At 39.1% G+C, this 17,970-nt stretch overlaps 1 protein-coding gene across 4 annotated transcripts in view; it reads right to left on the reverse strand.

The window, feature by feature from the left end:
- LOC101857877 (ATP-binding cassette sub-family B member 6, mitochondrial) overlaps positions 1-16,101 on the reverse strand; it is a 36,471-nt gene extending 20,370 nt beyond the window's left edge. Inside the window, exons 1-8 of one of the 4 annotated variants that reach the window (XM_035969895.1) lie at positions 16,023-16,101; positions 11,479-11,712; positions 9,502-9,594; positions 8,094-8,293; positions 7,332-7,461; positions 6,319-6,429; positions 5,842-5,923; positions 3,075-3,182 (exon numbers count right to left, since the gene is read on the reverse strand). In XM_035969895.1, the coding sequence (XP_035825788.1) occupies positions 3,075-3,182; positions 5,842-5,923; positions 6,319-6,429; positions 7,332-7,461; positions 8,094-8,293; positions 9,502-9,594; positions 11,479-11,682 (928 nt within the window). In that variant the 5' untranslated portion in view covers positions 11,683-11,712; positions 16,023-16,101. The other 3 variants (XM_035969897.1, XM_013082775.2, XM_035969896.1) reach the window with 3 other exon arrangements.
- Between the last annotated feature and the right edge of the window lie 1,869 nt (positions 16,102-17,970).

Below are 17,970 nucleotides of genomic sequence, written 5' to 3' on the forward strand. Positions count from 1 at the left end.
TTTGTCATAACCTGAAAATCACGAGGATACTAATGGTGAACGCTTGTTGACTCATTTCTGTTCAACTGTAGGTTGATTATTGTTGTTGTTAGATTTCCCATTTACCAACATTTAACAATACACCACCAGTCAAACAAACATGAATTTATGAGTCCACAAGCTGTTAAAATTGTACCCTCACAATTTCCAGTTTGTGACTACAGTAGTTTTTCCCCTGTGCTCTTCAAACATAATTTAGTACAGTGCAAATCCCCGCTCTATAGCAAGCTATGAGAGCTTTACAACCTATGTCATTAGCCAAGCAGACCTGAGACCACTCCGAAACTTTCTCAGCGTCAGTACAAGCAGCCAATTAGGCGTTGAAACACAAACTGACAAGATCTTTTTGTGCTTTTGGCCTGGTAATTATTCCCAACTCGGTGATGGGAGGAAAATTTGTGCGTAAAGTGCGTTTCCCAGGGACATAACCTCACACCCTTGATGGACTTCAAACCCGGGACTTTTCCTCTGCGAGCCCAACGGCCCATCAATAAAATTTACAAACATATTGCCTACAGTGACTTCACAATACAGCAACAAAAACAAACTACTCATTCACGAAAATTCATACATTAAAACGAAACAAGCAAATTGATTCTGGAAAATGACATGGCATATCTACAGCTATCGCCTACCAACAAACTGTTCTCATTTACAACTCTCTCTCAAGTGCCAGGTCAGGAACAGACATAATCAATCGCGGCTGTTCTCTCCTCCTTACTAGATTAGATCATCCTCACCGATGGTGCAGTAACTTGACCATCTCCATCTGTCCAAAAATTGTAACTCTTTAAAATAAAATGCTTCACGACGCGGTGGAATCAGGAGCTCGTCAATTTTCGGGGCACGAGGAGTTATTGGTATTATCTGAAAGCTGATTTATTTGTCTTTCTTCCAATGAAGTAAATATCAGTCTATCTTGAACAGAACTCAAGATTTTTGCGATTGAAGGAAGTGAGGGTGCATGGTTTCAGTGGTGAAATTAATGAGAAAATGGTCGCCAAAGTTTGGTAACTCCAACAGCTTAATAGTCTTTAAAAAAAGAAAAATGACATATTTTGTGCCTTTCATCAATTTTTTTTCAGTAAAATTCACATGGAAATGTGTTTTTATATAAATGGACATAGAAGAGGCAGAGCCAAAAAATAAAAATTCGATAAAAATGTCCAAACTGGCTGAAATATGTCTGTTTCTCCGATTTCTGTATTTTGAGGAGCGCCTGATTTCACCACCCTGCCTCACACAGGGAAATTGTCCAAGACGACCACCCTTTGACGAGGAGAAAAGTGGTTGTCTTGGTCTTCGACAGGCGGAGGCCTTCGAAAGTGTTATCATTAAATCTGTCACGGCACGGAGGAATCAGGCGCTCGTCAATTTTTCGGGAATATGGACTTATTGATATCACCTCCTAGCCTATTCATTTGTCCTGCATTTAAGGATGAAAGTACCCATCTACGTTGAACAGGAGTCGAGATATTCGCAACTGAAGGAGGTGGGGGACGCCTGGTTTCCGAGGTAAAATTATTGAGAAAATGGTCGCCAAAGTTTGGTGATTCCCAAAGCTTGGGTATCCGTGGAAACTACAAATTTACATTTTTTGTGCCTTTCTTCAATGTTTTTCGGTAAAATGCATGCAGGAATATGTTTTTTAACACTTGGCCATCATATTTTGAGGAAAATCCAAAGAAACAGGTTGGTAAACATGGCCGATCGGCGAGATGAGGAGGCAAAGTGTTAAATGATATGAAAGGTGCTCGGCCAAAAATGCAATATTCAATAAAACTGCCCAACGGACGGAAAAATGTCCATTTCTCCGATCTCATTACTTTGACGAGCGCCTGATTCATCCACGTTGTGACACATATAGAAAAAAACACATTGGGGGGGGGGGGGGGGGGGGAGATTGTTCGTTTGCACAGGTGACTGTCTTGGACAAGTGGCCATTTCAGCAGGTTCAACTGTATTTGTATAAGTATTTCTATGACCTTTACAGCATGTACTACCAGAACACCATTGAGTTACTATCAGAAAACTGACCGTGTATCTAGCTTAACACTTAGCCATCACAAAGCTCATATAATAAAAACTCTTGCCATCAAAGGCAAAGGCATTTAGGGGAAAATCCAAAGAAACTGAGAGGCAAACATTGCCGACCGGCGAGATGTGACGGCACAGAGTTAAACATTACTATTGCTTACAGTGTTATCTTATTTTTATGACATGCTTGTGACTGTGGGTCTATTTGTGAGTGCACATATATATTAAGGGTGTATGCGTACAGATTCAAATGTGAAGTCAGTCCTGCTGTATGGATGTGAGACGTGGAACGCATCACAGACTTGAATAAAGAGGATCCAGGTTTTCTTAAACAAGTGTCTAAGAAAGTTACTGAGTATCAGACGGACAGACAGGGTCATCAACGAGGAAGTGTTGAGAAAAACAAGACAGATCCCAGTCAGAGATGAGGTAGGAAGAAGGCGGTGGTGATGGATTGGACATACTCTCAGGAAGTCAGGCAGCTGCATAACAAAGAAAGTTTTGGATTGGAATCCACAGGGCAAGAGATCAAGGGGAAGAATGCGTGGAACCTGGAAAAGAACCACAGAAATTGAGGTACAGAAAAGTGGGAAAACATGGAATAACGTCAAGAGGCTAGCCCAGAATAGAGAAAGGTGGAAAGTGTTGACCCGTGGCCTATACCCTGGTGCTGGGTGAGAAAAGCAATGATGATGATAATGCGTACAGATTGTGGAAGACAGACGCGTAAGAGAGTATGTGTGTACAGGTAAGCATGCGTGCATGTGTGTGTGTGTGCATGTATGGTGAAACACACTAAACCAACGTGCCAACATGTGGATAAATAAAGAATTATCTTATCTCACGCCTGCTTTACTCTGGCGTTGACCAGATGACAAGGACATGTGGTTACTTGAGGGAGGCATTGCGCTGCCAAGAGTGAAATGCTCGCAGCTAAAGGGATTTGAAAACAACAACAACAATCTTATCTCACAAATCTGTTCTCTTATTGTACAAACCTGTGCCGCCGCCTTTCAGAAACGTCAGCGCAGCAAAAGTGAGAATATAGTCCCATCTCCACTCAAGGCTGGTCTGCTCAGACTCTTTATCGTAAGTGAGGCTGTTGACTGGAAGAAAGAGAAGCGTACCAGAATAGAGCTATGACATCAAGGCGGACCCTGTAATTGCTATTTCCAAAGTATATCTCATAAGTGAAACTGTTGACTGGAAGAAAGGTTTTTTTTTAGCTTTAGTAAGTGTTTTTACGGCACTTGCAACACAATAAGATCATATAAGTGCCGAAGATTACAGGTGTCACCCACATTTGATATATTCAAAACAGTTATATGTCTCTCTCTCTTCTGGCGCTGTGGCTTCATAAACGGTCAGCCATGCCGACAGCACGCAGGAATTCAACACTCGCACGCGGGTCCTTAAAAAGTGCTGAAAGTGGGTAACAGTTATATGTGAAAGAAGAAATGAAACTCTCGTACCAATCAGTTGACTGTTTATGGGAAAAAAGACATTGGTATGACTTGTCATTTTGTGTTTAAGATTTAACTTACTCCAAACAGTTATATGTGAAAGAAGAGATGAAACTCTCGTACCAATCATTTGACTGTATATGGGAACAAAGACTTTGGCATGATTTGTCATTTTATGTTTAAGATTTAACTTACTCCAAACAGTTATGAGTGAAAGAAGAAAGGAAACTCTTCGTACCAATCAGTTTACTGTATATGGGAACAAAGACATTGACCACTCTCCCTGCGCCAAGAAGAATGAGACAAAGGAAAACAGTGACCTGAAAAGAGAGTGAACAAAATTTTCCAAAATCAAATATACATCATGTATTAACATATGAACGGATCACTTGTAAATCCAATCTTTATCTAAAGGTGTAATACATCTCTGTAATATCTGTTACATGAGCAATAACTCTGTTTGGTTCGCTATTGTTAATTGCCGTAGTTATGTCTCCTTGTTTGAATTCATTAATTTAGCACTCTTCAGGATGAGCGATAAAAAGTCATGATTCAGTAGTGTCATAAACATCCAACACGGTCGGTTGCTGATTTCTGTGTACGATTGTTGCGCTGGACTATCCGTGTGTATCTAAATTATGATGAGACATCACAAAAGGCTTCACATAAGAAGTTTTTTTCTCACACCCGCCAACCACCCATGACAACAAAGTACCTGCAACAGAGGACTTCCTTTGGGCCACACGTACGGCAACATCAGTTTCATCTTGCTCATGACGTTCTTCCACGTCGAGTGATTCTGTTGAGAGTTATTGCTGGACTGGCTCTGAAATAAAAAAAAAAAACAACAACCCCAAAAGTCACAAAAAACATCTTCAGAATACAGTGGATTTTTCGTGTGTTTTAGATAGTGTTTTTTAAGGTGCTAGCAACACAATAAGGTCATATAAGTGCCGTAGATTAGAGTTGTCACAAAAGAGTTACAAAAATAAAAATGAAAAAGGGGAGATAAAGACGATAGATGTTTCATAGGAAAGAAGGAGCAAACCACATCAGAGCACCTGCCAATCACCCACTTACGGCACTTGCAACACAATAAGGTCATATAAGTGTCGAATATTAGAGGTGTTACAAGAGAGTAACAAACACAAAAATGAAGGAGGAAAGATTAGGACGATAGATGTTTGACAGGAAAGAAGGAGCAAACCACACCAGAGCACCCGCCAACCACAGTAGTTTTGGCTCTACAGAGTTGATTGGATTTGATTGAGTAGGTGTTTTACAGCATTATCAACCCAATTTTGGTCAGCTCTAGAGAGTACAGAGGAGCAAAACTATCAAGCCCCTTTAGACATGACACATGAACAATAACATACAAGAATTCAATGAAATATCTCATCTTTCAACAGAAAAAAAAAAAAAATACTGAACAAAGTGATGATTATACAACGTTTATTCATATTTATCAAGAGATATGAAAATAGCGTCCAGATATTATACATGTGTACGTGTGTGTGAGTCTGTGTGTGTATGTCTCTGTGCATGTTTGTGTGAGTGTGCAAGTTTGTGTGTGTGTGTGTGAGCATGTTTGTGTGTGTGTGTGTGTGTGTGTCAGTATGTGTGCGTGTGTGTGCATGTACGCGTATGCATGTGTGTGTATATATGTGTACGTGGTGAAACACCAAACCAAAGTGCCAGGATCTGGACAATAAAGGTGTATCTTTTCTTACCTCTTCATCTGAAGACAGCGCTGTGAAAATTGATCTTTGGACCGACGGCCCCACAAAGCCGAGGATGAGTAAACACAGGACCAACACAAAACGCAGGATGAACAGGCCGAACTCCACCTCATCATATTGTCTGGAAAGAAACACAAGCAGTGGAAGAGTGCTATCAGTAAAACAAATCAATTAAAAATTATCTCCATTTTACAGTGGAAGAGCGCTATCAGTAAAACATATCATTAAAAAAATGTTACTGCATTTCACCATTACACGAAGAGGGTCATTTTGTGTTTAAGATTTAACTTACTCCAAACAGTTATATGTGAAAGAAGAAATGAAACTCTCGTACCAATCAGTTGACTGTTTATGGGAAAAAAGACATTGGTATGACTTGTCATTTTGTGTTTAAGATTTAACTTACTCCAAACAGTTATATGTGAAAGAAGAAATGAAACTCTCGTACCAATCATTTGACTGTATATGGGAACAAAGACTTTGGCATGATTTGTCATTTTATGTTTAAGATTTAACTTACTCCAAACAGTTATGAGTGAAAGAAGAAAGGAAACTCTTCGTACCAATCAGTTTACTGTATATGGGAACAAAGACATTGACCACTCTCCCTGCGCCAAGAAGAATGAGACAAAGGAAAACAGTGACCTGAAAAGAGAGTGAACAAAATTTTCCAAAATCAAATATACATCATGTATTAACATATGAACGGATCACTTGTAAATCCAATCTTTATCTAAAGGTGTAATACATCTCTGTAATATCTGTTACATGAGCAATAACTCTGTTTGGTTCGCTATTGTTAATTGCCGTAGTTATGTCTCCTTGTTTGAATTCATTAATTTAGCACTCTTCAGGATGAGCGATAAAAAGTCATGATTCAGTAGTGTCATAAACATCCAACACGGTCGGTTGCTGATTTCTGTGTACGATTGTTGCGCTGGACTATCCGTGTGTATCTAAATTATGATGAGACATCACAAAAGGCTTCACATAAGAAGTTTTTTTCTCACACCCGCCAACCACCCATGACAACAAAGTACCTGCAACAGAGGACTTCCTTTGGGCCACACGTACGGCAACATCAGTTTCATCTTGCTCATGACGTTCTTCCACGTTGAGTGATTCTGTTGAGAGTTATTGCTGGACTGGCTCTGAAATAAAAAATAAAAAAACAACCCCAAAAGTCACAAAAAACATCTTCAGAATACAGTGGATTTTTCGTGTGTTTTAGATAGTGTTTTTTAAAGTGCTAGCAACACAATAAGGTCATATAAGTGCCGTAGATTAGAGTTGTCACAAAAGAGTTACAAACATAAAAATGAAGAAGGGGAGATAAAGACGATAGATGTTTCATAGGAAAGAAGGAGCAAACCACATCAGAGCACCTGCCAATCACCCACTTACGCACTTGCAACACAATAAGGTCATATAAGTGTCGAATATTAGAGGTGTTACAAGAGAGTAACAAACACAAAAATGAAGGAGGAAAGATTAGGACGATAGATGTTTGACAGGAAAGAAGAAGCAAACCACACCAGAGCACCCGCCAACCACAGTAGTTTTGGCTCTACAGAGTTGATTGGATTTGATTGAGTAGGTGTTTTACAGCATTATCGACCCAATTTTGGTCAGCTCTAGAGAGTACAGAGGAGCAAAACTATCAAGCCCCTTTAGACATGACACATGAACAATAACATACAAGAATTCAATGAAATATCTCATCTTTCAACAAAAAAAAAAAAATAATACTGAACAAAGTGATGATTATACAACGTTAATTCATATTTATCAAGAGATATGAAAATAGCGTCCAGATATTATACATGTGTACGTGTGTGTGAGTCTGTGTGTGTATGTCTCTGTGCATGTTTGTGTGAGTGTGCAAGTTTGTGTGTGTGTGTGTGAGCATGTTTGTGTGTGTGTGTGTGTGTGTGTCAGTATGTGTGCGTGTGTGTGCATGTGTGCGTATGCATGTGTGTGTATATATGTGTACGTGGTGAAACACCAAACCAAAGTGCCAGGATCTGGACAATAAAGGTGTATCTTTTCTTACCTCTTCATCTGAAGACAGCGCTGTGAAAATTGATCTTTGGACCGACGGCCCCACAAAGCCGAGGATGAGTAAACACAGGACCAACACAAAACGCAGGATGAACAGGCCGAACTCCACCTCATCATATTGTCTGGAAAGAAACACAAGCAGTGGAAGAGTGCTATCAGTAAAACAAATCAATTAAAAATTATCTCCATTTTACAGTGGAAGAGCGCTATCAGTAAAACATATCATTAAAAAAATGTTACTGCATTTCACCATTACACGAAGAGGGTTGGAGGGAGTCACTGGTAGATCCTGTTTTCTTTTTTTCTAAATATTAAAAAGGAATTTTGTCAGTCTGATGTTTCTATCTCTGCCTCCTTGATTTTTCATCACTAAATGACTGTTTTGTGTCAAACAAAGTATTATCTAAACTTACCTTATTCTATTTCACCTCTGGGACAATTAAGTATTAACTTATATTATAAAGTATTATCTTATATAAAGTATTATCCTATATAAAGTATTATCCTATATAAAGTATTATCCTTCATTATCTAGCTTATTTCCCATAGGACAATAAAGAATCATCTTATATAAAGTATTATATTATAGAAAGTATCATCTTATATAAAGTATTATCTTATATAGAAGATTATCCTATATAAAGTATTATCTTTCATTATCTAGCTTCTTTCCCCTGGGACAATAACGTATTTTCTTATAGTATAAAGTATCGTCTTATCTCTATCTCTATCTTATTGTACAGTTGCCACTCACGTCTCGAGCTGCCACCACCAGGCAGGGTCGTTCCAGGACACAAAGAAGAGCGTCTCCCGTATGAGGAACAGGCCCCAGAACATGAGCAGCACGATTCCCTGGCCGCGCGACGGCGTAGTGGGGAGCATGCTGCGCTTCTCCAGAGCCAGGAGCCACAGCGACACGATGCACGCCATGATGAGAGCACACGCTTCAAACACCTGGCGGTACAGAATAATAATATTAATAATAATAATAAATGATATTTAAAATATAACACTCAACCCTGATTAAAGTACACAGTTAGTTTTAGTAAGTGTTTTACGGCACTTGCAACACAATAAGGACATATAAGTGCCATTAGGTGCTACAAGAGAGTAACAAACACAAAAAAGAAGGAGAGATAAGGACGATAGACGTTTGATAAGAAAGAAGAAGCAAACCACACCAGAGCAAACGCTTCAAACACCTGGCGGTACAGAATAATAATGATATAAATAATAATAAATGACATTTATAATATGTAGCACTCTACCCAGATTAAAGTACACAGGCTCTGAGCGCTTTACAATACAATACAATGTACAACATTAACATATAAGTGCCGAAGATTAGAGGTGTTACAAGAGAGTAACAAACATAAAAAAGAAGGAGGGGAGATAAGGGCGATAGATGTTTGATAAGAAAGAAGAAGCAAACAACACCAGAGCACCTGCCAACCACCCACTGGTACATAATAATAATAAATGACATTTATAGTATAGCACTCAACCCTGATTAAAGTAGACAGGCTCAGAGCGTTTTACAATACAATACAATGTACAACGATAACATAAAACGTTGTGTTCTGACCAAAAGAATAAACGAATAGAATTGCACAGTCAGGCGCAGATAACACGAACACAAAAAACTCGAAATCACAGATAGCTCATACAATTTGCCATTTCGCAACTGATATCTCTTCAATTTTTTGTGATCAGTTAGCCAAGAACTCAAAGACAAGCTGATTTATTTGCCTAGCCTCCACTGAAAAAAGCATCAATTTATCTTGAATAGAATTTAAGATATGTGCGAGTGAAGGAGGTGAGGTCGCCATTTTTCAGTGTTTAAATTAGCGAGAAAATGGCCGCCAAAGTTTGGTAACTGTAATAGCTAAAGAGTCTTTGAAAACTGAAAACTGACACATTTTGTGCCTTTAATCAATGGTTTTCAGTAAAATTCACATGAGAGTGTGTTTTTATATGGACATACAAATGGTTAAGACAAAAACAAAAATTGATTAAAAACTTCAAACTGGCGGGAAAATGCCCATTTCTCCGATTGCATTATTTTGACGAGAGCCTGGTTTCAACATGCTGCCTCACATATACATGAGAGAGATAATGGAAGAAGTCTATAAATAAACACACTGATCACAGCTCTCACTCACCTGGTACCCCAAAAGAATCCGTTCCCTCAGATACACGTCAAAAAGCACCATGTGAACCAACGCCTCCAGCATCAGTAGCATCGTGAGCAGCACCTACAGGGGATAGGAGTGAACATTGTTTCGTTTTATTAAGAGTTTTAAAGTCATATAAGTGCCGAAGACTAGAAGTGTTACAGGAGAGTAACATACACAAAAAAGAAGGAGGGGAGATAAAGACCGTGTCAATAAGAGCTGATAGATTTTTTATAGGAAAGAAGGAGCAAATTACACCAGAGCACCTGCCAACCACCCACAGTGAACATTGTGAATACTTTTCTTTCCCCCCCCTAAAATAAAAAATCTGGGTGTTTTTAATTTTTAACCCCCCCCCTTAACACAACTGAGATCATCTAGTACATATGGGCTTCCACCCGGTCTTAAGTTTAATTAAGTAAGAGTTTTGCGGCACTTGCAAACACAATAAGGTAATATAAGTGCCGAAGGTTAGAGGTGTTACAAGAGATTAACAAACACAAAAAAAGGAGGAGAGACAAGGACGATATGTTTGATAAGAAAGAAGGGGCAAACCACACAAGAGCACCCGCAAACCATCCACACACGACGCCTCTTTGAAAATTGAACACTGTTAAACCACGTCTGATGGGAGAGGGGGGGGGGCTTTTCTTTTTTAGTTTTACAATGCTTGCAACACAATAAAGTCATCAAAAGTGCTGAAAATTAGAGGTGTTACAAAAAGAGACTAACAAACACAGAAAACAAGGAGGGGAGATCAGATAAGGACAACAAATGTTTCATTGGAAAGAAGGAGAAAACCGCACCAGAGCACCCGCTAGCAACACACTGATTGATGTAGGCTCAAGAAAGTAACATCACAAGGTGAAACAGGAAATCAATTGCATCCAATTTCTCAATCACTAGCTTAAGATTAATTTGGAACCAAGAGAGAAAACATTCATTTCCAAGCTAGTTAGTGTAATGTTAGTATACACACACGACTGTAAACTGGAGAGACGAACAGACACGACAGTAAGCATTCTAATAATGAGCCCGGGTGTAGTGTCTGACTTTTTATGTTGATCCCCGAAGTGAGTAACATTAACCAAAAGCCCATGGTATACGGGGCGCTTACGTCCCGTGATTAAAAAAGAGTTAGGTACAGTACGGTGACTACCGTGATAGTTAGTGAATATTTGAATAAATATGTGTCATGAAGCGGTGGAATCAGGCGCTTGTCAATTTTTGGGCATATGGAGTTATTTAAATAGGTATCATCTGAAAGCTGATTTATTTGCCTAGCTTCCACTGAAATAAGCATCAATTTATCTTGAATAGAACTTAAGATATGTGCGAGTGAAGGAGGTGAGGTCGCCATTTTTCAGTGTTTCAATTAGCGACAAAAATGGCCGCCAAAGTTTGGTAACTGTAATAGCTAAAGAGTCTTTGAAAACTGACACATTTTGAGTTTTTAATCAATGGTTTTCAGTAAAATTCATATGAGAGTGTGCTTTTATATGGACGTACAAGAGGTTAAGTCAAAATACAAAAATTGATAAAAAATTTCAAATTGGCGGAAAAAGCCTGTTTCTCCGATTGCATTATTTTGACGAGAGCCTGGTTTCAACACGGTGCCTCACTTATACACGAGAGGGATAACATAGATACTCATGTCTCTCTGTCTTTCTTTCTTCTCTTTTTGAATCTATGGCAGGACAAACATCACAAATTGACAATTTCTGAGAAATTAGAGTTTTTCAATTAAAAAGATCAAAATAAATACTACTGAATATGTGAAATTGGTTAAAATCCACAACTTAATGTATTCAGGTCAACAATTTTGGAAAAAGCTCTGGGGAAGGGGGGGAGGGGAGAGATTTGGAGGACTTTGGAAATATAGGAATGGCCCATATATAAAACAAAATCGTAAGCAATCTTGGAAGAACACCTCTAAAACATTTAAACATTGTTAGTTCACATCACCTGAACAACATAGCCCCAGGACTTCAAGACTCGCCGAGGGTCAATGTACACGGCATACTTGCTGAACACTGTGCACTGAATGGCACCGGTTAAGCAAATGAAAATAAGTAAGATCCCAGACGAAGTTGACTCGTAGAAGCAGCGGCTGATGCCTTTCTCCACCCAAACGTGCGACCACTCGGTGCCATTTTCACAAAACAACATCTTGGCTGTTATCCGCTTTGACTTTTAAAGCTGTGGATATAAAAATGTAAAAACTTTATAATCTGAAGATCAAATCCTGCAGTTGACTGAAACAAGTGGTACATAAAAAACAGCAAAAAGTTTCAAAGTCAAAGAATGATTCTTAAAAATTTGTTTTAAATAAATGACTCTAAGTGAAGTAACACAGGGGAGGCAATTACAGCGAATTATAGGCGATTTCCAGGTTGAGAACCATAGATATGGGGTACATAGAAACGGAACCAATAAATTGGCAAAAAGATATTATTAATCCGAATACAGGAAAAAGAGGCTAAAAGAGCACCTGGACATGGATGGCTGGTGCCTCTATAAATAAATCATTGATGGTCTGGACAGGCAACACTTTTCTGTCCATTCATAAATATGGGCCTCTACACACTATATACAGTTATACTCAGTACACTCAAGAGAGAAAATAGTCAACTACCGTGTCCACAGTATTAGACCTGCAACATTTTACTACTATACTACAAGCGGTAGCGGAGTGGTTAGTGTGCTCGTCTCCTGGGTACCTGGCTTCGAGTTCTAAAGTGAAGTAAAGGTGGCATGGAAAGGAACAGGCCACCCTACCACAATATGCTGAAGGCCCCCTGGACGTTGTTTCACTAACAAGGCAATCCCCATAGTCCGGATCGAATGCAGTAGAACAACTTTACTTTTACTACAAGCCCACAAGCACATACCCTTTGCCCTGCAACCAATATTTAACATCATCCCAGCAGACACTAGAACACTCAGAAACATTCTTTTGGCTTCCTGGGAAGCATGTCATGTAGAGCGTATTTGCCATTTCACAAGTGCTCAAACAGTCACATACTATCGCAGTTTTCAGTAAATTTTAGGACACCCCGTAAATTCCCAACTTGATGTTTTCCAATTAGGTGGGCCGAATTAAACTTTGGCAGACAAGTTTATAAATGTGCACTGATAACAACAGTGGGGGGATTCAGGGGGGGTTGCCCCTGGAAACAACAAGAATTTAAAAAACCCACAAAAGTAAAATGAATAAATTTTTATAAATGAGAACAAAGAAAAGAAAAGTGGACCAGGAACTTTAAAAAATAGTTAGTGTATGACATTGCACAGCGAGGCTCAAAAGTAATTCCGGCTTCATTCCGTGTTGAGTCCACCAAAGTTCAATCTTACCATTATCTGTCCCCGAGGTTTTATGCACCCTGCAAAATTTAACAAAATTTGATCACTTTTTGCATAATTTCTGATTATTTTCCTTTATCATTCTTTGTTAAAATATTAATAAAATCGCATAATTTCGCATTTTTGGGCTCAGTTTGCATAATTTCAGTTCAAAATGTTTTTGCATATAAAACGACGGGGAGAGCATTAGTAAGATGGGTATGAAATTTTCCTGAAAACAATGGACTTGTGACCCATTTAGTGGCCATTGCTATTGCAGCTAAAATCATGGCGGTTTGACCCCCAACAAAAGTACGGACAGCTCTCTCATTCCGCATGCATGCAGCAGGAGTGAAAGTAAAATTGACTAATTTGATTATTTATCACGGAACTCTGACAAGATCTATGTGTAAAACTCAAAAACAATTTTGGCAAAATCTTGTGACTTGTGATGTCAGAGAAAAAAAGAAGGCCGGCACTATTTCTCAGAACGTTCCGGAAAATAAAGCTGGGCACTTTTTCTCCCAACGTTCGAGAAAATAAAGCTGGGCACTATTTCTCCAAACGCTCTGAAATAACATCCTTTCCCGCAAATTTCGGATATAGATCTATAATTATATTATTTATAGGCCTACCAAAGATTGTTCATATACAATATGGTTCAATCGGTCCAAAAAATGTCCGCAGTAAATATTTATATAAGAAATGCTACAGTTCCAAACAGTTTTTCGCTACAGATATGACGTGTTGCCTATGAAGGGTGCTGCTCTTAAAATTAATGTGTTGTGTTTACTCGTGTGCTATCTAGATCTAGATCTAGATCTATGGAGGGTTATTGATAACAACACATAGAACAAGCATAGATTGCGTTTGTCGCGGCCGCGACTTATCAATCGTGGCTAAATTTTTGGGGCATTTTTTGGTCCCCGAATCGGGGATTAAAAGTCAAATTTAAAATTTAAAAAAAGAAAGAAACTGAACCTCTTTACTTTTGAAATAAAGTTCACACATAGCTTCACTTCGTCTCTTTCTCACTTGTCACCACGTTGATTTGTTGAATACGTTACAGTTACATACGATTTGTATTGCTGTTCCTCTTTTATCAAATGTTTCCCTCTTTCAAGTCTTTGTCGCGTTTTATTTTGTTGGTGAGTAATTTTTTTTTCCTGTTATTGTTCTGATGTGTTGTTTTTCTATTAATTTTTTTTTTGTTGGGGAAAGGGGGGGGGGGGAATGTTGTATAGTGTAACGTCATTTAATTTGATGTTCCTACCTTCATTAGATTCTAAATTATTACACATAGATCTAGATTTAAATGTGTTATATGTTAGAGCGTTCCACCAAAACAGATTTCATGTACTGACACTGGCAGGCCCCTTGAGTGTGATTCCATAATTTACATGTAATATCCTGTACTTTTTTGGGGGAATTACGCACACTTAGGGTTAAAACAGCCAATTTCTTCGGACAGGTGGACACACGCCCTTAAGTTATTTGTTAATTTTTGTGGTCGTTTATGGACTGTTCTAATTTTGGGCGTTTTTTCGGTTGTTCCCACCCCGCAACTGCTATTCGCCGGTTTTCGCCCCAAAAGTAGGGGGGTTTCAGGGGGGCCCCTTTGAATTTTACCACAATTTAATGTTTTGAAGTTGTTAGGTTTGATATCTTAGCTTGCCGTGCATCAAACGTATAGGATCTAGATTCTATGTAGGTCAGGCTCAAATTAGGGGGGTGGGAACTACCGAAAAAGCACCTAATCTAATTTTGATTTCATTCTGTTGTGAATCCTTTCTTTTTCACGTTTTTACTCATCTAAAAATCTCTAGACTAGCTCTTGAAAATTGAAATAGATCTAGATCTAGATCAAGACCCAAAAATTGGCTCCTTCCCAGACCTCGCAGCATGGCAGAATGAAAGTTGGTGCCGAACTCTCACAAATAGGCAAAAAATCACGAGACCGGAAGCCGGAAACCCTTCGGAGAAATAAAGATCGGCATCATTTCTCCAAACATTCGGAGAAATAGTCGCTTTGAAAAAAAGGCTGTAATTCCCGATGATGAGCCATGAACATAATGTTTTCCAAGTCTAAGAGGTAGATCTAGATTCTAGATCTACAAAATTTTCAGAAGAGAAAACAGTTGGTTTATGGTGGCTTTAATGGCCATAGATCTAGATCTAGATATCTTGATCTCTAGATGTGTTACATTTGCAGCCAAAAAACGATCAACAAAAATCTGAGCATCCCTCACACTCACAGTACACTGCCTGCGTCTGCAGCAGTCAAGAGTAGGCCTGAGGCCTGAGTAGGAGTGAAAGGGGAAAAATTACAAAATTGTATAGTTTATAGGCTATAAATCTAGATCTCTAGATCTAATCATCATCATAGAACTCATTAGATCTTAGATTAGATCTCAAGATCTATTCACGTGATGAATTTGACGATAAAAAACGACAAGTCATAATTACGTAATAAGAAGAAGAACAATGGCCCCCACCCACTGCCACTGGAACAACCCTGCCGCAGCCTCACACAAGTGATGATACTAAAATAATTTTCCCTTTCAGTTGTAGAGAGATCTATCTACACGTACACGTTAATAGTTACTGCAGCGTCAGTCATAGATTGACATTGTCAGGACCACGAGAAACACATAGAATACACCAGCGCCAATTCTCTGAACGAGCCTTCTCTGGACCTGTACTTACTGGTCTCCTGACAAGGCACTTTGTCAATTTATACTTCTGTAGAATGTCAATCTGACCCCCAACCACTACTACGAATCCAAGTTTTTAGATTAACTCCACAACAAAGAACGATGAGGGGTGTGTATTTCCACGGCGTTGCTCCGAATGAAAAGTCTTAGCCTACAATTTCACGTTAAATTCAGTTTAGAAATGTCCATTAATGAAAGACTAAATTTGAATATATCATCAAATACAGCAAAATGAATTTATGTGCTTACGTCAGCATCAATTTACAGTGTTTTTTCTTTCGCTGTCAGATGATTGAAGTCGTGGGATAACCAGGGATAGATCTAGTAGTGTGTGTTTTAAATTCCTCATCCTTTAATTTCTGGGGAACATACAGGAACACTGACCATTTCTTCAACTGATAACTAAAACAAGCAGAATTCTTATAGAATGACAACCCAAAGTTCACGACTTACAATACACTGGTGATGGCAATCAAACAGAATTCATGAAAGCGAGTCAATGTGTATTCGTCACCTCACCACAGACTTGTACATAGCATACTAAAATATCCAAGACTGTGCATACTGACGTACTTCCGGTTCATCATTGGACTGTTAGAAAGGGCAAGGGGGGGGGGGGGAGGTTGCGCGCGCACCAAGGATGTTATACATGTGTACAAGGTCCTTGGCGCGCACTTGACTGTCTCGAGATGCGTCTTTTTCCCTTCCTGCACGCACGCTCACAAGAGACAAGGGTCAAAGATTCACTAGCGGTTAGCCTAATTAGAGAACATCAGGAGTACGCCACTGGCCGATATATATAGTAGCAGGCACCTTGTTTGACGTCATAGAGGGATTCCCCCTTTGTTGTCAGTCATGGTGAGTGGCAACACGACCGTACTTCTGACGTTCTCTTATCATCCGCTTGTCAAAGATTCTCTACTACTGGCAGTAGATGAATCTTTGCTCAAGGTGCGCCTTAAATTAGTACTGCGTAGTTGTTGTTGTTGTTGTTTTTTGTCTTTTCCTTTTTTAAAATTGAGGTCAAAGAACGGCAACCATGACAGTGTCTAATCTAGGATGTTAATAATATGAATCAAGTCTATGGTATGCACACGCACGAAGTTAATGACCGCTTCATCATGCAAACAAATTTTTTTTTTAAATGCAACTAAAATCTGTACCCGGACATAAATTTTCTTTGACATTTGTGTACACTGATATATTATGTGCACGCCGACGGGGTGCCCACTACAGCTGGGTCGGGCCGATAGCTCGACTCGATCGCCTGAAACTGAAAACAAACGCGTTTGTTTTGAGGGGATAATCCCATTGATGGGAACCACGTAATTATTTTAAATTGTGATGAAATTTTTCGCTGTCTTTCGGCTATCGGTACATGTACTGGCATAACTTTTATAAAATAATAAATTCGATTCTTTTAAAACGGTAAACTTACGCTAGTTGTTAAATTGATGATAGCAATCAAGTGCTGGAGTGTGTGTGTGTGTGTGTGTGTGTGTGTGTGTGTGTGTGTGTGTGTGTGTGTGTGTGTGTGTGTGTGTGTGTGTGTGCTTGTTTCTGTTTGTTTAGTCTGAGTAAAAAGAAGCACACTGGCGCGAAACAGGCCATTCAGTACTGGAACGAAGCAAGAAAGACAGAAAGAAACAACCATCATAAGGAAAAAAGAAAACAATAAGATATATTATAAATATACTAACGCGCGCTAATATGATATGCAGTTGCGAGCGCCGTATAGCACTTACCAATTTTTTTATATTTTTTAAAAAGATCTGATGTACTACATTATAAAATTAGGGCAGTGTGTCATTGTCGCCCTCCAACAAGTCTATCGGTGCTTATAATGAAAACAGAACATCATATTAAAGGCCTAATGTTATGAAGTGCAGTCTGACCCACTCTTAAGGACTTTAGACACATCCTTGCCTGCCCCACGTATCATTTGGCCTATTTCCATTTTATCACGATAATATACCAGTTTATTCTCGTACGACGTTGCTTCCAGTGTTGGCACTATCACGAAATCAGGCATCAGTCTCAAACTTAACCCTGTCCGTACGTCGTGTTTTACTATCGTATCCATACGACGTGGGGAATTCTTTACCAACACTTTCCAAAGAGAAAATTTACTCGTTAATCCGATCCGTACGCTTTGCATAGCAGTCTGTCAAAATGATTCTTTTTATAAATACTGAAAGTTTGAAAGAGATCTTCGCACTAGAAGTAGAAGTATAGTATTCTTTAAAAATGTGAAAAATACAACTCCTGGGATACAAAATGACCCCAAGGCGTACGGATAGGGTTAAAAGTCTCATCGAGGTTGATGCGCTAGAGATGGTGTGTGCGGGCGTGTGTTATGTGTGTGTATGTGTGTGTGTGTGTGTGTGTGTGTGTGTGTGTG

This window comes from Aplysia californica, unplaced genomic scaffold (assembly GCF_000002075.1).
Source record: "Aplysia californica isolate F4 #8 unplaced genomic scaffold, AplCal3.0 scaffold00193, whole genome shotgun sequence".
Taxonomy (NCBI): domain Eukaryota; kingdom Metazoa; phylum Mollusca; class Gastropoda; order Aplysiida; family Aplysiidae; genus Aplysia; species Aplysia californica.